At 46.9% G+C, this 26,088-nt stretch overlaps 1 protein-coding gene across 2 annotated transcripts in view; it reads left to right on the top strand.

Annotated features, from left to right (window-relative positions):
* CCNJL (cyclin J like) overlaps positions 1-26,088 on the top strand; it is a 58,111-nt gene that overhangs the window by 15,543 nt on the left and 16,480 nt on the right. For both annotated transcript variants that reach the window (XM_086707094.1, XM_025923486.2), the window contains exon 3: positions 13,778-13,991. In XM_086707094.1, coding sequence (XP_086563220.1) covers positions 13,778-13,991 — 214 coding nt within the window. The remainder of the gene's footprint in view (positions 1-13,777; positions 13,992-26,088) is intronic.

The following is a 26,088-nucleotide window of genomic DNA, read 5'->3' as shown; positions in this document are numbered from 1 at the left end:
TCCCAACCAGCTGGCCCAGTGCCTGGAGGCCCAGCCTCCCTAGGGAGGCAGTAGTTGGCAGCACTGAGGATGAGCATGGCGGGAAGCACAAAGGAGACCAGTGTGGTTTTCCTTCAGCGGCTGGTGTGGGAGAGCAACTTGCCCCTGCTCTACACCTTGGGCCACTTACAAAGTGGTTGTCACACTCAAAGCAGCACCACACCCCAGGCCCAGCCAGTCCCTCTGATGTCCAGGTCCAGGATTTGCCACTAACCCACAGGGCGGCTTTGGCCATTGCACTTCTGTGCCTCATTTTTCTGGGCATCAGCCAGTCCTGGTGGTGCCACTGACTGTGCCCAGCTCAACAGGCTGAGTGCTGCGATGGAGAGCCCAGGATGAGTTACAGCTGTCAGTAGGGCCATAGTACAGTGTGAGGGAGAAGTGGGGGCATGTGTGTGCAGAGAAGCTGGACTGGAGGCGCGTCTACCAACACGTGCACATGCTCACACTTGTCTCTTGGTGGTGGCATTGCTGGTGAATTTAATTTTCTTTGTATTCATATATTGTTTTCTAAAATTCCTACAGTAATAAAATATTTTATAACCTGTTAAATATAACATTATTTTGGAAGGAAAACACAAACCTAAACTATCCCATAGAGTCTGCAAAGCAGTGTTATGAGCATGGAATCAGAAAGCCCAGATTCAGATCCATCACTTACAAACTGGGGGAACTTCAGCAAGTTATGTAGCTTCTCTGAGCTGTCCTTGTCCTGAATACTGGGATGCCGATAATCCCCACCATGTGGGCTTGTTGGAGGTGAGAGGACAGAATGCATGGAACATGGTATCTGGCAAAGGAAATACACAGAGTTTTAAAACCATATATATATATATATATATATATATATATATATATATATATAGGCATGTATATAAAATGGAAGGTTGTATAAAGCTGTTCATCATAATGAGTGATTCCAGATACTCATGAAGACCAGACCAGAGAGGAGGTATAAGAACCTGGGGATGCTGAATTCTGTCTTTCCCTTGGTGTGGCAGTGACAGTAGACAGGTGCCTCAGTCTACATAGCAGTAGGTGGTTTCCAGGGAGGAACCAAGTCTGTGTTTACAGAGGACTGGGAATTGCCAAAATTGTAAATACATATGTAATATATTAAAATGTGTGTGTGTGTGTGTATATATATATACATATATATACATATATATATAAATGTATGTGTATTGTACACATATATACACATATGTAATATACATATATATGAGACAGGGAAGTTGAGGGGATTTAATTTGGAGCCCGTCCGTAGACCCCACAAGGCAGGGCACCCGGCTCTTGGCTGCCAGGGTGAGCTGGCATCTCTGTCGTCTTGTGCCTCTCCTAGGCTCTGAACACCGTGGCTGTGTGGAAATTCTTACCAGGGCAATTCAACAGGTGAAAACTGTGGCTTTTCATCTCAGAGAGCTTTTCAGTAAACCTTTCGGCTTAGCAGCATCAACTTGTTGGGAGTTGAGCCAGGGATTTTCTCTGGAGTCTCACCTTGCAGATGCATTGGAATTTAATGTCCCCAGCACACCAGTGCCCAGCTGCCAGCACCCTAAATCACCATCTCCCGGAACAAGCTCTCTGGGATGTTGTTCCTCTGCCCCCATCCCCCCTAAAAAGGGATGGTGGTGATGGTCATCTGTGGATAAACAGATTTAACCTAGAGTTTCCTAAAACTATGTGCGTTTTTTTTCCTGAACAAATGTTTCAGGGATTCCAGTGAGCTAATATCTGATTCCTTTTTAGGAAGGAACAAAGTAGTATGCAGTATATAGTATGGCCCACAGATCCCTGTTCTTCAGGGAGTATAAAATTGGGCCTGGGGTGTCATGGAACACACACTGGGAAACATTGCCTTTGAAATGACTGAGAGTAGAGTATGTAATTTAGAATTCTTGAAGTTCCCAGTCCCTTATAAAACACCACCTTTTTCCTCTGTGTTCAACCCCTGCTGCTATTGGGTAGACTGAGGCACCCCAAGGCAAGGACAGAGTTTTCTCTTTCCCCTAGAATTCAGCATCCCCAGGTTCTTACACCTCCTGGTCTTGGGGAGTATTTTGATTTGCACGTTATGATAGTTTTATTCAACCTCTAAGATCCCGAGCAAACCATTTTTACTTCCCTTTTCATTTCAAGTATGTGCCATTCTCCAAATTCGGACGTTTTGTTAATTATTGAGTATTTCTTGTGTGTCAAGTATTGGAGTCACAGAGCTGAACAAGACAAACCCATCCCTTTTCTCATGATGTTTATCATTGAGGAGTGAAGAAAGACACTCAAAGTGAATGGATGGATGGATGGATGGATAGATAGGTGGGGAAAAGTTCTAGGTGCTTGGGCAATATCTGAAAGGCATATGACCAGGAAGCACTGTTTTCAGAAGTGACTTTTAAGCTGAGATCTGAAGGAAGAATAGGTGAATGATGAGAAGTAAAACCATAAGGCAGTTAGAAAACAACACAGTACAAGACACCAAGTCTACAAAATGTAGACCTTCCTTCCTCCCTTCATATGAGAAAACAAGGGTGACCAGCTGAACTTTTACAGTGCACATGACCTTCAAACTCCTCTGAGGTTAGCCTCAAAATGCCGGCATAGCCTGTGTGTGAAGAGCACAAGCTGAATTTTCTCCCCCATCTGTCCTTCAGCAGTGACAAGCCAGGGTCCCTGCCCAGCAGTCCTGGCTGTGGGCTTGGGGCCTGTTGAACTGCACTTCAGCCTGGCCTCACCTGTTCTCCCAGGCACATCTGAGACCAGCCCAGGTGTAGAGTGTTTGCTACCTCTGCCAAGGTCAGTGCCTCTGTGAGAAAGGGGAGAGCACTGGAGGAGCAGACACATGCATGGAATCTTCAGAAGCCTGTCCACACAGCCCTGCCGCCACTCTGTGTATTCCAGTTTGGGCTTTGTAGGTGTTGTGAGTCACTTGTCTTCAGCCTTTTTCGGAAAGCTGTCCCTCTCAATAATCCTCTTTCTGCCTTGGAATCCCCAGACAGAGCTCTTGGTCAGCAAGGAGAGTGGTTTCTAAAGGACGCAAGCCTTTCTGGACATGTACCACCTTCCTTTCCTCTAGAATGGTGCCTCTGGTCACAGAACTGTCCCGCATCATGGTGGAATTTCCCATTCAGGGGGCAGTGTCCCCCCGCATTGGTTACCCCAGGGAAGGATGCAGGGCTGGCTAAGGGAGACTGGGGCAGGACAGGGATGGCCACAGGCAGGAAGAAGCTTTCCCGCAGCTGGTGTTGGCTGAGGTGCATCATGAACACTCCATTCATTTATTCAAACATTCATTCGTTCATTCATTCAGCAGATATTTTTTAGCCCTTAACTGTGTGCCAGGTACCAGGGGTACAGCCCAGACCTGGAGAGAAAAATGACTCCCTCCCTCACAGAGATCACATTCTGCGGGGTGGAAGGAATAAACCCTTTATTGGACAGTCACTGCTCAGTGTAGGAACACACAGGCTGCTATGGAAGGGCAGTCGGGGAAGGCCTGTCTGGTGAGTGACCAGAACAGAGACCACAAGGATGAGAAATGGCCCAAATGCCAGAATGGGGATCTGGTGGAATCACGACACAACCTTATGATGACAAAATGCTAGGCAGCCATTGAAAATATGGTTTCTGATGCTGTCTTGAAGGGGGAGTTGGGCATACTTGTAGATTATCACTCCGTTTTGTAGAAGTTTGCACAGAGGAAAATATCTGAAGAATCCGTGTAAAGACGTGGCTCAGTCAGTTAAGTGTCTGACTCTTGATTTCAGCTCAGGTCATGATCTCACAGTTTGTGAGTTCAAGCCCCGTATCAGGCTTTGAGCTAATAGGGCAGAGCCTGCTTGGGATTCTTTGTCTTCCTCTCTCTTTATCCCCTCCCCCGCTTGTGTGTGTGCGCACTCTCTCTCAAAAATAAATAAATAAACATTGAAAAAAGGAATCCATGTAAAACTTACTAGGACTTTTCATGAGAGATCGTAAGTGATATTTGTTATTTTTTTCTACTTTATAAAAGTTGTCAGTGAATATATCATTTATAATTAGTAAAACGGAAAAAGAAAAAAGGTCACTACTTCTGGGTTGGACCTGGGTGGGGCCTTGCATCTTGTGAGGACGAAGTGGGATATTTAGCACAGTGCTGACACGGGGCATGTTATTATTAAAGGGCTGACTTTCTCAAAGACGTGACGTGAAGTTACCAGGGAATCCTTGGGGATACATTTTGAGCTGGGCCTTAATACAGTGGGTATCTAGTCCTTCCCTCTGTTTCTTTTCAGACTGGAAACACAGTATTGAAGTAATAAAATGTCTATACATTGAATTTTTTTAAAATTTCAGTCTTTTTTTGAATATTACTTTTCAATTTATTTTTATTAAAGTGTAGTTGACATACGATGTTATTAGTTTCAGATGTACAGCATGGTAATTTGACAATTTTATACATTAAGCTGTGCTCACCATGATAAGTATTATTATCATCTGTCACCATACAATGCTATTACAGTATATTGACTGTATTCCCATGCTGTACTTTTCATCCCTGAAGCACTCTTTTTTATGGGCATAACATTATATTAGTTTCAGGTGTACAACATAAGGATTCAATATTTGTACATTTTGGGAAATGATTGCCACAATAAGTATAGTTAGCATTTGTCACTTCACGTAGTTACATTTTTTTCTCATGATGAGAACTTTTAGGATTTATCTCTTAGCAACTTTCAAATGCAGAATACGATATTACTGTCTTCACCATGCTGTACATTATATCCCCAGGACTTATTTACTTTACAGTTATAAGTTTGTACCTTTTCACTCCATTCACCCATTTCGCCCACCTCCCACCTCCTTGCCACTGGCAACCACCAATCTGTTCTCTGTGAGTTTGTTTTTTTTTTTTTTAACTTTGAATGTTTCTTTTTTAAAAAATCCACAGTGTTGAAAGCATGAAAATAAAAATCACACAAGATCTCAGCCCTCCAAGATACTGCTGTTAACATTTTGTTGTATATCTAATAGTTTCTTCTTGTCCATTGTTACTGTTTTTTTAAAGCTTATTTATTTTGAGAGAGCGCAAGAGTGTGAGTGGGGGAAGGTCAGAGAAGGAGGAAGAGAGAGAATCCCAAGAGCAGGCTCTGCACTGTCAGCACAGAGCCCGACATGGGGCTTGAACTCTTGAACTGTGAGATCATGACCTGAGCCAAAACCAAGAGTCTGACACTTAACCAACTGAGCCACCCACGCGCCCTTCCATTGTTATTACTTTTAAATTTTTTTTTTCAACGTTTATTTATTTTTGGGACAGAGAGAGACAGAGCATGAACGGGGGAGGGGCAGAGAGAGAGGGAGACACAGAATCGGAAACAGTCTCCAGGCTCTGAGCCATCAGCCCAGAGCCCGACGCGGGGCTCGAACTCCCAGACTGCGAGATCGTGACCTGGCTGAAGTCGGACGCTTAACCGACTGCGCCACCCAGGCGCCCCTGTTATTACTTTTAAAAACCAAAATAGGGGCGCCTGGGTGGCTCAGGAAGTTGGGCATCTGACTTCGGCACAGGTCAAGATCTCGCGGCTCAGGTCAAGATCTCGCGGTCAGTGGGTTCCAGCCCTGCGTCAGGCTCTGTGCTGACAGCTCGGAGCCTGAAGCCTGGAGCCTGGAGCTTGGAGCCTTCTTCGGGTTCTGTGTCTTAGTCTCTCACTCTTGCCCCTCCCCTGCTCGTGCTCTGTCTCTCTCTCAAAAATAAACAAACATTAAAGATAATAATAATAATAAATAATAAAAACCAAAATAAACTTTGATAACAGAAGTGTTTTTTGGTAAGGTGGATTGCACTCCCTGCACCTGAACTCCGTCACGGCCGCTTGTCCCTGTGCCCCAGCCTGCTCATCTCTGGTTATGGCTGAGGAACTCGTGCTCTCTTGTCTGGCTCAGGTGATAAAGGGCCAGCAGCTTGTGAGGGAGAGTTTCTGGAAGCCTCTGCCTGTCCTGCTACCCCTCCTTTTCTGTGCCCTCCTCCCAGCCTTTCTGCTGGCCACAGAGATGTTGCCCCTGCCCTGCCGAGAGGAAGGTCACTCTGCCTGGCCCCGTTCCTGCCCTTCCTGCCCCTTTCCGCCCACACTGGCTGCTGAGTGCCTGCCAAGTGCCTGCCTAATCCTGGAGGGCTTTACAGGCCGCCCCTCGCAGGCTGCTCTTTTGTTTCTGGAATCCAGGCCCCTCACCAGGAGGGGTGGCTTCATGCACCCGGGCTGCTGTGGCCTTTAACCTGACTTAGGTCAAAAGTGCCTGGGGAGGAATGCGGATCCTTAGAGCAAAATCCTTGTAATGAAGGCCTTTTCCCCCTTAATTGGGTTACAGAAGGAATCAGCTGGGCTCTCAAACTAAACAGGGTAGGCATGCTGGCGTCCCACATTGTTGTTCATTTGCCAAGGAATCACCCTTCTCAGCGCCAGAAGCTGAGGCTGACTCCTCATTCCATTTGACTTCAGGGTTCTGTGGAGGACAAGGGGATGGGTAGGCTTCCTTCTCTGCAGAGGCCCCCAGGCCCAGCTATAAACCATCAGGTAGAAAGCTTCCCTCCACCCACCAAAGCATTCCATCCAACAGTTCCTCTGAGAGTCCAGAGAGCCTTTGACAGAGGCAGATAAGCTCAGTTTATCTGAAGTTTGATTGCCCAGCTTGAGGGAAAGGCCACTAATGCTTACTGATTGCTGTCAAGTGCCAAATATTTTACAGTTAGGGCAGTGTGACCCCCATTTTTCAAATGTGCCCCATTTTTCAAAAGTGTCTGGGGAGGAATGTGGATCCTTAGAGCAAAGCCCTTGTAATGAAGGCCTTTTCCCCCTTAATTGGGTTACAGAAGGAATCAGCTAGGCTGATGAGGGCCCAAATGAGGGCACTGGGGTTCCAAATTCACATGCCCAAGGTTAATAACTGGGGTGGACCTGAGATTCCACCCCAGAACTGCCTGACTTAACTATCTGTGCCAGACTGCTCCCCAATATGTGGGGAGAAGAGTGTATTTGATGCACCGTGGTACGTTACAGTATTCATTCTTTTTGTTTTTTAAAGGCTATGTTTTTAAAACAGTGTGAGGTTCACAGCAATATTGAACAGAAGGTACGGAGATGTTCCATGTACCAGCTGCCCCCGCATGCATGCACAGCCTCCCCCATATCCACATGCCCCACCAGAGGAGTACATTTGTTACAGTTGATGAACCTCATGACACATAAGTGTCACTTAAAGTCTTTTGTTTTTAATGTTTCTTTTTGAGAGAGAGAGGGAGGGGCAGAGAGAATCTTAAGCAGGCTCCGCACTGCCAGTGAAGAGCCTGATGCCAGGCTTGAACCCACAAATTATGAGATCATGACCTGAGCTGAAATCAAGAGGCACTTAACTGACTGAGCCACCCAGGTGCCCCTTAAAGTCTTAAGTCTTAAAGTCTTTGGTTTACATTAGAGTTCAGCCTTGGTGTTGTACATTCTGTGGGTTTGGACAAATGTATAATGATGTGTATCCATCATTATAATATACGGAGTAGTTTCATTGCCCTAGAAAATCCTCTGTTTGGTCTGTTCTCTCCCTCCTCCACCCATCCCCTGGCAACCACTGATCTTTTAACCCTCTCCATAGTTTTGCCTTTTCCAGAATGTCATACAGTTGGAATCATATAGTATTTAGCCTTTTCAGATTGGATTCTTTCTCTGAGTAATGTGCATTTAAGTTTCTTTCTTGCCTTTTAAAAAAAATTTTTTTTAAGTTTTGTTTATTTTGAGAGAGAGAGAGCATTAATAGGGGAGGACAGAGAGAAGGAGAGAGCGAGATTCCCAGGCAGGCTCCACAGAGTCCAATGTGGGGCTCAAACTCAGGAACCGATGAGATCATGACCTGAGCTGGAGTCAGACACTTAACTTAACCAGTTGAGCCACCCAGGCACCCCTCCTCCTTGCCTTTTCATGACTATCCATTCCTTTTTACTCCTGCAGATAGTTTTTGAGCACCTCCCTCTGGGCACTGGGCAAATGGTATAGGCAAAGTGGACTTGACCTCCACCCTCCGGAGCTAGAGTTTAGCAGGAAGACACATGTAAATAAGTACATACCTGGCCGTGAAGAATAGCATGCTAAGAGAACAAGGGGGCTTGATTTGGAATGATAAGGAGTCAGAGAAAACTTAGGAAGGGACATTTAAACCAATATCTGAGGAATGAGCAGAAATGGGGGTGAAGAGCATCACAGATGGCTGTTCTACTTTCAGAATCCTGCCCACTTTTGACACTCAGCCTCTTCTGGGAAGCCCTATTTGCCAAATCCTTCTTGACCCATACTGTTGCCTGTTCCAAAGGAACATAACTTTTTCTTTTTTTTTTTTAATCTTTTTTTAACATTTATTCATTTTTGAGAGACAGTGACAGAGCGTGAGTGGGGGAGGGGCAGAGAGAGAGAAGGAGACACAGAATCTGAGCAGGCTCCAGGCTCTGAGCTGTCAGCACAGAGCCCAGTGCAGGGCTCGAACTCACGAGCCGCGAGATCATGACCTGAGCCAAAGTCGGAAGCTCAACCCATCCAATGAGCCACCCAGGTGCCCCCTTCATAACTTTCTGTTTTATGCATCGATGACTTCCTTTGGGAATCTGCTCACGCCAGCGGACCCTTTTCTCAGGAAAGTATACAGAGGGAGCTCTCTTCTCCCAGTTGACACAGGAGAAAGTCCAGAAGGAGTTAAGCTTGGCCGAATTGAGCAGTCAGGGAAGTCAGGACTCTGCATATCTGACCTGTTGTGTTTTGGGACTCTGAACTGCCTTGATGGGGGCAGTGCAGTCTGGGCCAAAGGTCACTTGTCTCATTTCCGGCAGCTGCTGCCTACGGAACACCAAGGATCTGTGACTGTGGTTGCGTCTTGTCAAGAGCCTCAGAGCCGGCTGTTTAGAGGAAATACCCAAGCAGCCTGCAGGCTTGTGGGGGCTGCCAGAGGGTGGAGGAGGAGGCTGCTTTTGCAGCTGCAGCCCCACATTGGCTGCTGCTACCAGGTGTCTGGACATAGCCCTGGAGGAGCCTGGCTGAGAGATCTTCATGCGTAGCCACGCTACCAGTGTATATGCCCTGCTCTAAGCCCTTCAGGGGTTCTCTGTTGCCCGCGGAGCAGGCTAGATGTCTTAGCAGGGTGCACAAGATGGGACCGCCCGCCGTCCTCACCTGCTTGTCTGGGCACACCCTACCTGTTTGGCTGTTCAAGTGCCCCGATTCCCTGGATGGGACACCTGTGTAGCTTTGCCAATGCAGTTTTTCCTGCTGAGCTTCCTCCCTTCCTGTATCTTCAACAGTCACTTCCTTCCAAATCCTGGCTGGATGGATCTCTCCTCCTTGAAGCCTCCACTGCTGCTCCCTACTGATGGGCTGAGGGCATTCTCCACTCACCACTGCAGTTCATTCCTCTTTCCTCCCCAGCTCTCCCCCTCCCTGCCTTTATTCCTTCCACAGCTAGTATTAGGTACCTGATGATGTTCGGACACCCCAGGGTGCTGAGAAAACAGGGATGAGCCAGAGCAGACCCAGACCCTGCCCTCAAGGAGTTTGAAATCCCACAGTGGCCCATAAATTCATCAGACAATGAAGATGAATAATACACAAGTCAAATCTTTTCTTTAAAAAAGTTAAACTGACAATAAAAGATTGTCTCTGTGATTTAAATGAAAAAAACCGGGGTGCCCCCCTGGCTCAGTTGGTGGAGCTTGCGACTCTTCATCTCGAGGTCATGAATTCGAGCCCCATGTTGGGTGTAGAGATTACTTTAAAAAAAAAAAAAAAAAAAGACAGGTTGAGAAAAAGGTACATTGACAGTCTTGTGGTCTCAGATCCCTTGCAGGTTAAGTAAAGCCTGGGGTTTCAGGACTTTGTCAAACTCCAGTTTATGTGTAAACATGAGGGAGAGAGAGTACTTTGTTCACCTTGGAGCACCTTCCATGAGCAGAGCCCTGGGGTTAGCACGAGAGATGTCCTGGGCTCAGAGCTCTGTGGGGGAACAAGCCAGAAGAGGAGAGATCCCAGCGTGAAATCTCAACGCAGGCTTCACTTTCACAGGGAAGGCCTTTCTCCCTTTGAGAAGATGGAGGCGTTCACTGCTCAGGGTTTTCCTTTGTAGTGTTTTGTCTTTGTTTTTGTTTTTTAAGGAGGCTCCATACTCAGTACCGAGCCCAACGCGGGGCTTGAACTCATGACCCTGAGATCAAGACCTGAGCTGACATCAAGAATCAGATGCTTAAGGGGTGCCTGGGTGGCTCAGTTGGTTAAGCGTCCAACTTCAGCTCAGGTCACGATCTCGCAGTCTGTGAGTTCGAGCCCCACGTCGGGCTCTGGGCTGATGGCTCAGAGCCTGGAGCCTGCTTCCGATTCTGTGTCTCCCTCTCTCTCTGCCCCTTCCCCATTCATGCTCTGTCTCTCTCTGTCTCAAAAATAAATAAACATTAAAAAAAAGAAGAATCAGATGCTTAACCAACTGAGCCACCCAGGCACCCCTCCTTTGTAGTGTTGATCACCATTTGGAATCATGTAATTGCCTTATTATTTGGTTCCCATCTCTTACTGGTCTAGAAACTCCATGAGAATGGTAAAAAGATGGCTTTATTGAAATACAATTCATATATCATAAAGCTCACCCTTTGAAAGTATACAATTCAGTTGCCTTTAGCATAGTAAGCATTGTGCAACCATCAACACTATCTAATTTCAGAATGTTTTCATGATCCCAAAAAGAAACCATTAGCAGTCACCCCCCCCCCCCCCCCCCCGCCCATTAACTTCCACCCATCCCTAGCTCCCAGCAACTACTAACATACTTTATGTTTGTATGGATTTGCCTATACTGGACATACCATATAAATGGGATCATACAATATGTGGCCTTTTATGACTAGCTTTTTTTCATTTAGCATAATGTTTTCAAGGGTCATTCATATTCTTTCCTTTTTATGGCCAAGTAATATTGCGTGGTGTATGGATACATTTTGTTTTTCCATTCATCAGTTGATGCACATTTGGGTTGTTTCCATTTGGAGACTGTTAGTGATGCAGGTTGGCTGCGTCCGAGGACCCAGAGGAAATCCTGCAGGACCAGCCAAGAGGGTCTTTGGCTTCTCACAAGATGGAAATTAAGCACAAGCCGAGAGGAAGTGAGAACAGCATTTATTGAGGACATAAAGCAGATACAGACAGAGTGGGTGACTCAGAAAGGAAAGAGGTGTGAGTCTCATGTTTGCTTGGGGTCTGGGGTTTTCATTGAGGATATGGTCAATGCACGTGTCTTCTCAGGCATCCAGCAACAAAGAGAAGTGTTTAGGTGTCTTCCATCAGTCACTTATGCCCTGGAGCCAATGGTCTTGGTGAGTCAGTGGTCTTGGAAAATGGTTCACGAGGACCCACCTCATCACTCCTTAGATGTTATCTGCTGCGCTGAATGACTCCAAAGAAATCATTAACTCCATGCCCTTTATAAGGAGGACATACATTATCTGTACCATAAAGTGTGTGTAGAGTGGAGGTGTAGGTCCTAGCAAGAATAGAGGCAACAAAAAAAGTAGTCTTTCATGGGGTCCATTCAGTTTCCCTATCTTGTTATGAATAAAGCTGTTAGAAACATTCCTATACAAGTTTTTGTGTGTCCATGTTTTCATTTCTCTTGGGCATACAGCAAGGATTGGAATTGCTGGGTCACGTGCTTCCTCTGTGCTTCACGTTTTGAGGAACTACCAGAGTGTTCTCCACAGTGGCTGCACCATTTTACCTTCCCACCACCAGTGGATGAGAGTTCCAGTTTGTCACATCCTCACCAACACGTGTTTATTTTCTGATTTTGTTTTTCTAGTAGCAATTGTAATGGGTGTGAGGTGGTATCTCACTGTGGTTTTGATTTGCATTTCCCTAATAATTGAGTGTTGCGCATCTTTTCATGTGCTTATTGGCCATTTCCATGTCTTCTTTGCAGAAATATCTATTCAGTCCTTTGTCCATTTTGAACTACGTTGTCTTTTTATTGTTGAGTTGTGGGAATTCTTTATTCTGGATACAGCCTCTTATTGATACATGATTTCCAAACATTTTCTCCCATTCTGTGGGTTGCCTTTTCACTTTCTTGATGTTGTCTTTTGAAGCATGAAGATTTTACATTTTGAAGTCCAACTTAGATGATCTTGCTTCTAGTTCTGTTGCTTCTAGTCACATCAAAGAAACCATTGCCTAAGTGATGAAGATTTGCTCCTTTTGTAAGAGTTTGATGGTTTTAATCTTCCATTTAGATGTATGTCTATCTTATTCTAGGTTATATTCCCAGTGCCTAGAATAATGTCTGATGTATAGAAGGCACTCAATACTTACCGAGTTAAATGAATGAATTAATATATTTTGAATGAATAAATGAATGAATGAACAGATATCTCTTGTCCCAGAGCTGTTGCTATCTCAGTAGAGCCACACTGAGAAAGTGGCTGAGAAAGTGGCATGATACAGACAAAGGGCTCCAGTCTGTTTTAATCTCACCCCCAGGGAACCTGCCTTTAGTAAGCTCTCACAGTTCCTTTTCTGCCAGTTCCCCCTTTCCCACTGTCCCTCAATTTTGCTTCTCTTTAGTTTCTCTACTTGACAAAATATAGCTACAGCATTTCCTAAATAAATAATATCTGGCCTACTTTGGTTAAATTGCAAATATAGCAGATATATAAGAAAATTTTTCCTGTCATTAAAAATCTTGGTTGGCTTGATATTTCTCTTGTTGGCTTATGTTGGAGAAATAAATTTGGATAACATGGCAGTGTACAAATTACAAAGTAAAAGTTGCCTCGTTGGGTGGAGGGAAATATGTTTGGAATTTACTTTTAGAAAAAAAATGTATGTGCATGCAGAGAGAGAAAATATAAAATGAAAACTGAGGAGCCTGGGTGAAGGGTATTTCAGGAGTTCTTTGTACTATTATTTTAACAGCTTTTTGTGTATTAAATATTTTTTAAATGTTTTGTTTTTTTTTTTTAAAGAAAGAGAGAGAGAGTGCAGGGGAGGGGCAGAGAGAGAAGGAGAGAATCCCAAGCAGGCTCTGTACTACCATCACAGAGCCCGATGTGGGGCTCGAACTCACGAGCCATGAGATCATGACCTGATCCAAGATCAAGAGTCAGATGCTTAACCAACTGAGCCACTCAGATGCCCCATATATTAAATATTTTTTAAAATTCATCTCTCACAATCCCACCCAGAGAGGCAATTAGGCTGGGGTCCCTGAGAGGTCACTGTGTGCTGGGTGTTTACATTCATTTTCTATTTAATCCTCCCCTCAGCTGTTGAGGAAGAGGCAAAGGTGAAGGCAGGGGACCGTGCTGGCACGACTGGGTTGAGTAGTGCAACTGGAATTGGGATGCGGGTCTCTGACCTCCAGGCCTATATTCTTTTATGGCTTGTATATCTCAAATACTAATCCTTTCCCCAGGGAATGACTGGTGTCTTTGGTGCCGATTATCTCCTTCATGTGCCTCTGTCATCATATCCTTGACACTTCACGAGCCTGTGCTCACTGAGGGCAGATGGGAGATGGTCCAGGAGTTTCTGGAATAGAGGGGCTGCCATCCTGGGACTTGAAGGGTCTGGAAGGAATCACTGCCCCTCACCAGCCAGCAGGCAGGCCCCCGTGTCTCGCTTTCCTGGGGCATCCGAGGCTCTCAGGAGGCAGCCCTGACCCCCCTTCTGTCCCTCCTGTGCTCCAGGAGCTGAAGCTGCCCGCCTTCCGAGCCCACTCCCCACTGTTGAAGAGCCGCCGGTTCTTTGTGGACATCCTGACCCTGCTGAGCAGCCACTGTCAGCTGTGCCCCGCGGCCCGGCACCTGGCTGTCTACCTGCTGGACCACTTCCTGGACCGCTACAACATCACCACCTCCAAGCAGCTGTATGCCGTGGCGGTCTCCTGCCTCCTGCTCGCAAGTATGTGGAAACCGCTGCTTCCCACCCACTCCCCCCCCCCCTTAGAGCCTGGGTGCTCCTGAGTCATTTTACATTTCTGAGGTCTTTGCACATCTTCTGTGTCCATCCTTTGCTGAATGCAAACTATAGTCATAATAATCAACACTTTCTTTAGCGTCTGTAATGTTCCAGGCTAAGTGATAAGGATTTTAGCATCTTGATTTTAATGCATCCACACTATGACCCAAGAGACAGAGAGACAGATACTTGTAGTACCCCCATCTTACCGAGACATAGAGAGATTAAGAAGCTTGCCTTGGGTCATCTAGCTAGTATATAGCAGACACAGTTTGGGCCCAGAACTGCGTGGTGCCAGAACCTGTACTCTTAAGGCAGTGTCACCAGAGGCATAGGGCCTCTGAGTGTGCTATTAGGGGAATGTATGTTAGGGGAAACCCTAACAACCACTGTTCTTAGAGGTATGTAGAAATGTGACTGCTTGATTGGGGCCAACCAAGACCCATTGTGTTGTCACCAGGCCTGGACACCAGGCCTCAATCGTCCATTGAGGCCCAACAAAAAACACAGCATAGCTGTCTGTCTGTCTGCCTCAGTAGGGACTACCGCCTGACTATGCTGCTCAGGTCATGTGCTTAAAACACAGTTCTGTCATGCCATCCTGCTACTTAAAATCGCCCCCTGGTTTACCAACAATCTGAGGGTACGGATCGTCTATCAAGGTCCTGTCTGTCTGACCTCATACATTTCCCCTCTTCAGGCACTGAATCCCAGCTAGGCCCCCTCCTGTCACAGAACTTTGCCCATGCTGTCTCCTCTGCCTAGAAAGCTTCCCCACCCCACCTGTCTGGACCCAATTAAATGTCACTCAGGCCCCACATCCTTGAGAAAGCCTTCCCCCACACACTCAGCAAATACACATTTCCATGGCATCATGCACTCTTAATTAACACCCACCCCCACTACTAAACAGTAAGTTTTGGGGAGGGAAAGGAACCTAGTACATCATAAGACCTGAAAAAAATATTTGTGGAATAAAGGAAATGAATGAAGCTAGAGGTTCCTTCCGAGCTGGGCTTTCACACCTCTCCAAGGTGCCCTTAACGGAAAGGAGTGACGTGCCCCAAAGTGGCTAGCTACAATCATGACATTTCCTTGACATCTAGTATTTTCTTCTGACAATTCAGTCAGAGTTTACATTCCCCTCTACAATATGTTATCATCCTGTTTTATTATATCGGCCCCTCTCCAATCCTTGAGTCCCACCGATGCCACAAGAGGATGGTACCCACTTTCTCCTATGGCACTGTCCTCGGCATGCTGCCCTGAACCCCTGTGGCCACGATCACCCAGTTCCAGAAGCACAGCTATAGAGTTTTAAACACTGTGTATTGTTTTCCACCATGGCACTTTCTACCTGTTATTCTAATCCCTTTGGCTGCTTTGGGTGTACAGTCTTCCAATTTGATTTGCTCTACCTTGGGCCAGCTGATTTCCTGTGTTCTACAGAGAAGTCAGTCTTGCTGGGTGGGAATCCAGTCTGCTTGCTACCTCAAAGTCCCCAAACATGTAGCTCTCTTCCGTCTTGGGAAGAGATGCAGGGGGCTTGCAAGATATCACTGTTGGCCGAGGGCAGAACGGGCATCACATTTCAGGCGGCCTAGGAGAAGTCCACGCCATGGCCTTTGGCCTGCTGCTGTCTGTGATCTATGGGCTGCATCGAGGCCCCATGGGGGCAGGGGACTTAGATTTCCATGAGGCCATGGAGGCTGTCCTCCAGCGTCTGTCTGGGGAGCTGGGACGTGAGGCGCACACTGGAGACTCCTTTGTGCTGCCGCTGTCATGGCAGAGGGAAGAGGGCCTTTCAGACAGAGAGGCAGACACCCCCACCCACATGTCTGAGGGCAGCAGCCAGCCTGGGGCAGCAGGAACGGATTTTTCAGGACACCTGCCATATGCTCAGAGGCCCAAGGAAAGAAAAGTTTCCATGACAGCCTGAAATCCTATTCATTGCTCCCTCCCCTCTCCCCAGGCTGACTATTAGCCACAAGGGGGGGGGGGGGGGGGGTGGGTGGTCACCTTGCCTCAGGAAGTTTTGAGTTCTGCTAATTCTGTACCAGATAATTCCTAGATAAGAAGAGTAACATTTCTTGCACCCACCTGTCAGTTTTTCAGTTTTTAGAGCTGTTTCCAGATAAGAGCCTTTGCACAGATGGAACCGTCTCACCTACCTGCAGCCCCTCTGCCCCCATAAATCAAGGGTCAGTCAAGGGTCCATATCTTGGTCAGACCAGTGGAAGTCAAGGGTCAGACCAATGGAAGGAGGTGGAAAAGCAAGAGCTTATAGGTTGTTCCATGGTGGACTTGGTCTTCCTATGATTGAGTTAACTGTTCATGTAACCTACACGGGATAGAATCCTACCATAAATATAATCTAGATGTAAGTATACTGTAAATATAGTAGAGCCACTGTCTTCTTTAATCTTTCATCTTTTACAGCTTCCCAGCCCCTCTTTTTGTTGTTGTTATAGCTGTTTAATTAAAAGGATAATTTGGCAGCATGGAGACCCCACAACTTCCAGGTGAATGGGCTTTGTCAGCGTGCCATAACTGTCATCCTGGTGGCCGCAGCTTTATTACTTACTAGCCCCTTTCTCCACACCCGGCTGTGTGTCAAGCACTTAACACCCATGTCTCTTGGAATCCTCCCAACCAGCCTATGTGGTTGTGCTGTCATCTGCCCATTCCGTAAGCTCAGAGAGGCTGAGTAACTTGCCTATGATCACACAGCTCAGGAGTTTTGTTTGTTTTTTAAATGCGGTAAAATTCATATCACAACATGAAATTTACCATTTTAGCCATTGTGAACCATACAGTTTCACGGCGTTTAGTACATCCATTCACACTGCTGTGCAACTGTTGCCTCTCTCTAGTTCCAGAACATTTTCATCCCCCCGAAAGGAACACTTGTATCCATTAAGTGGCCACTTCCCATTCCTTCCCACTCACAGCCGCTGGCAGCCATTAATCTGTGTTCTATATGTACGGATTTGCCTGTTCTGGACATTTCGTGTGAAAGGAATCCTACAGTACATGACCTTTTGTCTGCTTTCTTTCACTTAATGTTTTCAGGGTTCATCCAAATTGTAGCGCACATCAGTCCTTCATTCCTTGTCATTGCTGAATAACACTGTTGTATGGGCATACCACAATTTGTTTATCCATTTATCTGTTGATGGACATTTGGGTTGTTTCCACCTTTTGGCTGTTATTATTAGTGCTGCTATGAACATTCAGTACCAGTTTTGTTTGAACACCTGTTTTCAGTTCTTTTAGGCAGAAGCCTAAGAGTGGAATTGCTGATTAGAATTGGCTCTTCAGTGTTGAACTTTTTAAGGAAACCCAGAGTTTTGCTTTTGCCTAGCTATTGCTGCTCCGAGATGACTGGGTGTTGAGTGCTTGGCCAGGGCATGAAGCAACCTGAGAAGGAGAGAGGGTGGGGAAGAAAACCAAAAAGGCAGGAGGCATGACCAGGGTGGCTTTTTTGGTAGGGCAGCATGGCCTTAAATGTGAGACGTTGTTATTACAATCAAAAAGGCATGAGATACATTTTTATTATGAAAAAATCCAATTATATAAAAATTCATTTCCGGGATGTCTGGGTGGCTTAATCAGTTGAGTGTCCAACTCTTGATTTCATCTCAGGTCATGATCCCAGAGGTGTGGGATTGAGCCCTGCATCGGGCTCCATGCCAAACATGGAGCCTGCTTAGGATTCTCTCTCTCCCTCTCTCTGCCCCTGTCCCACTTGTGTGTGTGTGCTCACACTCTCTCTCGCTCTCTCTAAAAGAAAAAAGAAAAAAAAATTGTTTTCCCCAAACCCATAGTCCTTTTGCCACAGTTTGGTGTGTATACTTCCAGACCCAAACATATTTATGTGTTTTCATAATTGGGAAAATAAATCTATTTTTATTGACAAGGTGGTAAAAGGAATCCTAGATCACACCCATATAAACTGCCCAGTAAACAGAATTGCAAGATTCCCTCCCTCTCCCCCATTCCATTGTACTTTCTCTTCTGGATTGTGAGCCCCATCCTGCCCCTCACTGACTGCTTCTGGTATGTGAAGTGGGAAAAGCTAAGGGTGACAAGTTTGTTTCTTGGGGTAAAGTTCTGACTTTCAGGCTTTTGTAGGTGAGGCTGAGTCCTCTGCTAGCCTTCATTTCAGCCCTCCTCCTCCCCAGAAGAGGGAAGCATCAAATGTGGGGGCAGAGTATCCTTTAGCTCACAGTGAATCTGTCATGCTGTGATGCATGTACCTACAGAAAGGCTCACCTTCCCACTGCAAATTTTGTTTTAAATTTTTTTAATGTTTCTTTATTTTTGAGACACACACACACACACACACACACACACACACACACACACACACAGTGTGAGCAGGGGAGGGGTAGAGAGAGGGAGACACAGAATCCAAAGCAGGTTCCAGACTCCAAGCTGTCAGCACAGAGCCTAACTCAGGGCTCAAAACTCATGAACTGTGAGAACATGACCTGAGCTGAAGTTGGATGCTCAACCAACTGAGCCACCCAGGTGACCCCAAAATTAGAAATAGTATACTCATTTGGACAGTGAGATTCACAGAATAAAGTAAAAAATCTGCTGCCTGTCCCACTCACCAAAAATACCTTCTGGGAGTAGTTTCTTATGTCTTTTTCCAAAATTGATCTACTGTAATTCCTCATAATTCAAAGATTCCATACTTGCGAATTGACTAAAATTTGTGGGTTTTTTAATTTATTTTGAGAGAGAGAGAGCAGGGGAGGGGCAGAGGGAGAGGGAGAGGGAGAGAGAGAGACAGAGACAGACAGACAGACAGACAGACAGACAGAGAGACAGAGAGAATCCCAAGCACTCTCAGCACAGAGTGTTGTGGGGCTCAGACTCACAAACCGTGAGATCATGACCTGAGCCGAAGTTGAGAGTCAGGTGCTTAACCGACTGAGCCACCCAGGTGCTCCTCACTAAAATTTATTTGTAATCTCAAAATCCATACTCACAGAACTTTGGCGGTCATTCGTGGACATGTTCAGAGGCACCCAGTGTGCATGTTCCCAGCTGAGGAACAAAGACAACACACTGCCTTGTTGATTCAGCTCTCGTGCTTAAAAACAAGGGTCCTTTTCTCAGTCTGTTTAGTGCCACATTTTCTGATTTTTCTGCTTGTTGGTGGTTTTACTGCTTAATACGGCCCCCAGAAGCATAGTGCTGAAGTGCTGTCTCGCATTCCTGAGTGCAAGGCCATGATGTGCCGTTCAGACAAAACCTGTGTGCTAGATGAGGCTTGTTCAGGCGCGAGTTACAGTGCTGCGGGCTGTGGGTTCGGTGATAATGAATCAACAGTATATTGAACAGAAATACACAGAACCAGGTTCTGTGTTGATCGATTGATGAAAACACGACCAGTGGCTCACAGGAACCTAACCCTGTACTTCCCTAGGAGCCCGGTTCTGGGTTCACTAGTTCTGCCTTTCCCAGTGAATTTATGGAACACAGCTTCTGCACATAACCAGAATCAATTGTGTATTTACACAAGTGGGTTAATACCAAGAGTGCTTTCTTCGTAGCACGTCAAGAACATCTTTCCTGTCAGTCTGTCTGGGTTTACCTTACTCTTCCTTGACTGCTGAGTTCTCTATATCATAAACACTGACGTCTGTTTGATTACTCCACTGTCGGTGGCCATTTAGATTGCCATCTGGTTTTTTCACTACTGTCAACAGTACGACGACAGCTATCCTTTTCCCTGTATCTTTGTACAAGGAAGTGTGAGAAAAATGCCCAGAGATGGAAGTGCTTGGGACAAAGGTGTGTGCGTTGTGTGCATGTAAGATTTTGATAGGAAGCACTAAATTGCCTCGTGAATGACAAGATCCCTTTTCTTAAATTGAACTTAATTTGTGGGAGCCTTTGGAACCACACTTCTCTACCTCAAGAAACCATCAATAGAGGAGCAGTGTCCCTCCCCCATGCCGGCCCCCCACCTGTGTCTACTTATGGCTTTCCTTCTTCTGTGCTCCCAGCAGGGAGTACCTTTGCATCCCTCCTGCTGCCTTGCCCTGTCCAGGATGCCCAGATGAGAAATGAGTTCCCCAGACCAATTGCTTTTAAGACTCCTCAAGCCAGAAATGAATAGTCTCATCTCTTAGCGAAGGTACCAGTGAAAACCACTGCCTACCAAGGGCTTGTGCTCTCTGGGCCTCAGGAAATTCTAGGAGTGGCCCATCTCCGTCCCAGTAAAGCACCTTCACTCCCCCCTCAGTCACCCCTGCATCCTTCCCCTTTCCTCCCCCTGCTTTGATTAGCAACTGCTGCTTCTGAGAAGCAGTTTCTTTGAGAGCAGGGCAGGGGGGCGGTGAGATGGGGTCTCCCTGTTGCAGACTTGAAAGCAGTCTTCATCTCTCCTGGTGAAGGGGATGAAGGAAGGCAGTACCTTCCTGCTGGGGGAGAAGTTAAACACACCAGCTCTCCCCAAGCTGGGAATAGTCGAAATGCCCCTAGGGTACTAATCGTGGGCAGTGGATGCAAAGGGGTCTGTTTTTCCAGGTGGCCTTTTTCACCGGTGTACTTTAGACAAAGCAAAGCAGGAGATTCATTTACAGGATTAAACCCAAATCTGCAAGGAAATATGGCTGCCCCCATGCAGGAGATAATTCACGGGGGAGTGGCTAGGAGGAATCCTACATTCCCTTCCTGCCATGGTTTCCCATTTCAGAAAATGAAGACGGGTCTTACATTTGATGTGTGCACTTAATATTGACAGTTGTTTATTATTTCCTCCAAAGACTGTGCAACATCAATGGTGCCTCTTCTAATCAGTAGCATCTTGGTGGTGGCCCCACAGCATGGGCTGGACTGGAAAAAGTGGTCTGTCACCTAAGGGCCACACCAAATACATCCGGACTTAGGGCCCTGATGTTGCAGTGCTGTGAGTGAGGACATGGTGATTTTCCATTTCCTGTTCCCATCTCTGCAGACTGGCAGGCTTAGAGCTATTTTCAGGGGAAGGATTTTGTGTGACATGTTGGTCAGGAAACTGGCTGGGCCGGAAACTCAGAAATTGTACAGTTTGCCTTAGCAAGTTTAGTGCTCAGGCCTGTTTTTCCAGGGCCTGGGGTTCTGGGATCCAAGTAGGGTTTTTCTGTGGCTGGGGAGAGTAAGAAGGAAGTCTTAAGATGCATGGGTTAATTGAAGATGCAATGTTCAGGAGCCCATGACCCCACACAGGTAAGTCATTTAAAAAAAAAAAAAAAAAAACATTTATTGGACCTCTGCTGTATACCAGAAGCTATATACCCATGGAGGCAGTGGCAAACAGAAGGAATATCTATAGTCCCTGCCACTGAAGATAAGTCATTCCACACATCTTTACCTCCTATGCACTGAGCCTGGGAGATAGCTGGGAGCACAAAACAAATCTAATCCCCATCCTCATGTTGCTTATGATCTGGAGGCATCTCCTAAAGAAGCAGCCTTCAAGCCAGAGACCCAGCAGGTCTCTGGAGACATGCCAAGAATGAGCCAGTGACCCTTCTAAGAAAATCTAAATGTCCTTACTTTCAGGAGAATAGCCTGGCCCACATCTTAGCGGGAAGATGACCAAGACATTGACGTCAAGCACCCTGTCTGCTCTTCACGCTTATCTGCAGCCTGGCTGCTGAGAGCTAGGCATTTATCTTTCTTTTCTTTTTATTTACTTTAACCTTGAACCCTCTCTGTAGTGAATACTGTGTCTTACCAGTACCTTCTCCCTTGTTACAGTCAGGATTGTGCTATATGCATTCTTCTGTTAATGCTGAAGAGGAAGAACTTTAGAGTCCTAATTCGTTAGTCCTCTTGCCCCCTGGGAGAGCCACTGGAGACTTTTCCAGATTATATCTCTTCCTTGTCTCACCTCAGAGACTCAGGCTGTCCGTGGTGGAGACATTTCACTCCTCGGGTCACAGCAGCCTGCCCTTCACTGAGTACCCACCACCTAGTCAGCATGAGTGGTGACACTACAGGCAGGGCAACTTTGGTTGGCTTTAAAACCACTTTCAGACCCAAAGAAACAGGCCAGCTGTTATACCCCTGGGTGGTGAGATTAGAGAGTATTTTTATGTTAGGTGTGTTTGCCTGGATCTTTTCTTTTTTCTTTTCTTTTCTTTTCTTTTCTTTTCTTTTCTTTTCTTTTCTTTTCTTTTCTTTTCTTTTCTCTCCCCTCCCCTCCCCTCCCCTCCCCTCCTCTCCTCTCCCCTCCTCTCCCCTCTCCTCTCCCCTCCCCTCTCCTCTCCCCTCCCCTCCCCTCCCCTCCCCTCTCCTCTCCTCTCCCCTCCCCTCCCCCCTCCCCCCCTCCCCTCCCCTCCCCTCCCCTCCCTTCCCCTCCCCCCTCCCCTCCCCTCCCCTCCCTTCCCCTTCTCTTAAGTTTATTTATTTATTTTAGGGGCGCCTGGGTGGCTCAGTTGGTTAAGCGTCCAACTTTGGCTCAGGTCACAATCTCATGGTTCGTGGGTTCGTGCCCCTCGTCCAGCTCTGTGCCGACAGCTCAGAGCCTGGAGCCTGCTTCAGATTCTGTCTTTTTCTCTCTTTTTGCCCCCCCACCCCCCGCTTACACTCTGTCTCTCTCTCAAAAATAAATAAACTTTTAATATTTATTTTAAAAGAGAGGAGAGAGAGCATGAGTGGGGGAGGAGAGAGAGAGAGAAAGAGAGACAGAGAGAGAGAGAGAGAGACAGAGAGAGAATCCCAAGCAGGCTCCACTGTCAGTGCAGAGCCTGATGCAGGACTTGATCTCACAAACCGTGAGACCATGACCTGAGCCGAAACCAAGAGCTGGACACCCAACAGACTAAACCACCCAGGTGCCCCTGCCCGGATTTTTGAGATTGTCTTAAAGGAGTATCTGTTGCCTCTCCCTGCCTCCTGAGTCTTTGATTTAATTATAAGCATTTCAGTGTCTAGACAGGAAAAGTGTCTTCTTTGTCACTTGACATGTTGTGGTTCCTGGAACTCTTCTAGGAAAGTATGATTTGTGGGCACTTGTAAAGCACAGTCATACTGAGATAGTCTTGGATTAGGGCAGACCCATGTTCTGGAACCTTCTCTGGCAGTTACTCTGCCAGTTCTGACTTCTAGGGTCCCATCAATGGTGTCTTCTGAGAATTTTAAAGTGTTTTTTTTTTTTTTTCCAAGCGGGAGAGGGATATTTGTTCCTTGTAGAAAATTAGAAAATAGAGAAAAATACAAAGAATAAAACAAAAATTACTTGCAAAATCACTACATTTTTTTTTCTGTAATCAAAACTTGGGGGTAGAGGGCAGATCCTGGCCCCAGTGATCAGGGAGTGGTTAGTATGTTGTTTATATGCCAGACCACTGATTCTTTGTATGGATTTCCTCATTTGGTCCTCACAACAGTCTTATAAAATAGGCAGTATTATTTTCTCCACTTGACAGAGGAGGGCTGAGGCCCACTAAGGTGATTTGCCCAAGGGTACGTGGATGGGGACCCAGGTAGCCGTCTCCCTGAGTCCTTGCTCTCAGCCACCACACAACAGCGGCCTTTGTCCTACAGCTGGATTTCTTCCTTCTGCCGCTGCAGCTGGGAGACCTGCTAGCAGGCAGCGAGGTTGCTAGGAAACTCCTGGCTCTCTTTCCTGAGCCTGCAGAGCCACATGTTAGCCAGCCTGGGTGAACACCTCAGTCCTCAGGGACATGTCTCGGGTCTGGAAGCAGCTCACCTTCTAACCTTGAGGGAAGTGGCCAGAGTTGCCTCTCCTCCTCCTCCTCCTCCTCTGTGCTGCAGCAGAGGTCCAGCCAGGACCCCTGATCGCCATGCCAGTGATACTCCAGCCCAGAAGGACGTGCTGTCTGCTCTTCGTGCAGCCGCAGCCCCATCGGGCCTGGCCCACAGCAACCCCCGGTGAGCTGGGAGTGAGCATTCTGCAGAGCAGTGACCTCCATTCGTGGAGAGAACTCTGTTCCTCCACATGAAGCACGTGCTCAGTCCTGGCCCCAGCTGCCAGCCATGTACCTGACAAAGGGCCCCCACCCCACAGCCCCTGCTTTTAGACAGTGAAATTGTTTCTTTTTTTTTAATACTTTTTTTTTTTTTTAATGTTTATTTATTTTTGAGAGAGAGGGAGACACAGAATCTAAAGCAGGCTCCGGGCTCTGAGCTGTCAGCACAGAACCTGACACGAACCACGAGATGATGACCTGAGCTAAAGTCAGACACTCAACAGACTGAGACACCCAGGTGCCCCTAAATAGTGAAATTGTTTGTAGAGAGGAGCACAAAGGAACCCGGGATCTGTTGCCACCGTGTTAAGTCATTGTACCAGTTGCTCTGTCCTGAGACAAGGAAGTTCTCGCAGCCAGAAGGGAAGCCAGTGTGTGACCCAGCTGGCCAGACGCCACCCTGACCTGAGAGGCATTTTTACAGTTTCCTCCTGAAGACAGCAACCACCCGTAGCCTCACCTCTAGTCTCTGTTTCCAAAGTTGGACTGAGGAATTGACTCAGCCAGTCAGATGTGTGTTTTCATTCATTCATTGTTTCCTTCAACATTTTATTGAGCCCTACTCTGTGCCAGAGACTGGAGATACAGCCATGGATGGAACAGCCTGCTTTTAGGGGAGAAAGGAGACAGGCCTGGGGAGGAGGGAGGCACCGTAAGGAATTGTGTGGACGGGGATCTGATCTGTGCTCCACTGTGCTCAGCACAGAGGAGGTGCGAGTTTGTGGAGTCTTCTTCAGCAACCGGGATTGTAGACGTTGCTTCCACTCACACCGTCTCCCTGGGGCTGTAAGCCATGGTAAGGACCTTTCTTTGTGTCCTAAGGAAGGATGAAACTCACCCAGGGCAGATCCCAGGTCCACCTTCACACCAGGTCTACCCGGCTGGCCCCTTTGCCCGGTTTGGCCAAGATCAGAGGCTTTTTCTCCAGGACATTTCCTAATCTCCAGATCCCTGCAGCAGGGTAAGGGCAGAGTGGGAGGGGCGCTCCCAGAGGTCTGCACAGCTTCCCACTCACCCAAAGAGCACCCAAGCACTGCCTTTAGCTGCAGGGTTTTTGTACTCTGTCCCTGACTTTTTTTCTCCACCATATCAGATTCTATCCAGAAACTAACCTGTCATGGTCCCTATGACTGCAGTTGCACGGTTGGCCCTGAGTCAACAGAAGTTCACAAGAGCAAGATCCATTGTTTGGGGGGAGCACTGGGCACCATTCCAACACGCTGAGCCTTCAAGCCACCTTTGCCCCATCGGCTTGCCCAGCCCTCACAGCCAGTGCATGGCCGGGCCTCTCTAGAACCACAGGTGGTTCATCAGAGTGCCCCCTGCCCTCCGTAAAAAAAAAAAAAAAAAAAGGGGGCGCCTGGGTGGCGCAGTCGGTTAAGTGTCCGACTTCAGCCAGGTCACGATCTCGCGGTCTGTGAGTTTGAGCCCCGCGTTGGGCTCTGGGCTGATGGCTCAGAGCCTGGAGCCTGTTTCCGATTCTGTGTCTCCCTCTCTCTCTGCCCCTCACCTGTTCATGCTCTGTCTCTCTCTGTCCCAAAAAATAAATAAATGTTGAAAAAAAAAAAAAGTAAAACAGCCTTTCAGAGGGTGCTGTCCTCAGAGTGGTTTCCTGGCTTCTCTGTCACATCACTCAAAATATGTCTCCCATGGTTCCTCAGGAAGACACTTGCCTGCTGGACATATGAGCAGTGTGCTCTAGGGAGACAAGGAAGAAGCCCCTTTCTGGCCTCCAGTAAAATACAAAAAGCCAAAGAATTTTTTTAAGTTTATCTGTTTATTTATTTTGAGAGAGAGAAGGAGAGGGGCAGGGGGAGAGAGAGAGAGAGAGACACAGAGAGAGAATGCCAAGCAGGCTCCATGCTGTTAGCATGGAGCCCAGTGCAGGGCTTGAACTCACGAACTGTGAGATCATGACCTAAGCCAAGATCAAGAGTCAGGCACTTAAATGCCTGAGACACCCAGGCTCCCCAAGCCAAAGAATTTTTTTAATGAAAAAGCTGGTTTAGGTGGATGGGAAGAGGGTGGTCCTTTATTACAGA

Source organism: Puma concolor, chromosome A1, assembly GCF_028749965.1.
Source record: "Puma concolor isolate L17-30 chromosome A1, mPumCon1.1.hap2, whole genome shotgun sequence".
Lineage (NCBI taxonomy): Eukaryota > Metazoa > Chordata > Mammalia > Carnivora > Felidae > Puma > Puma concolor.
The sequence above is the reverse complement of the archived record's forward strand: the minus strand, read 5'-3'. Positions and strand labels throughout refer to the sequence as shown.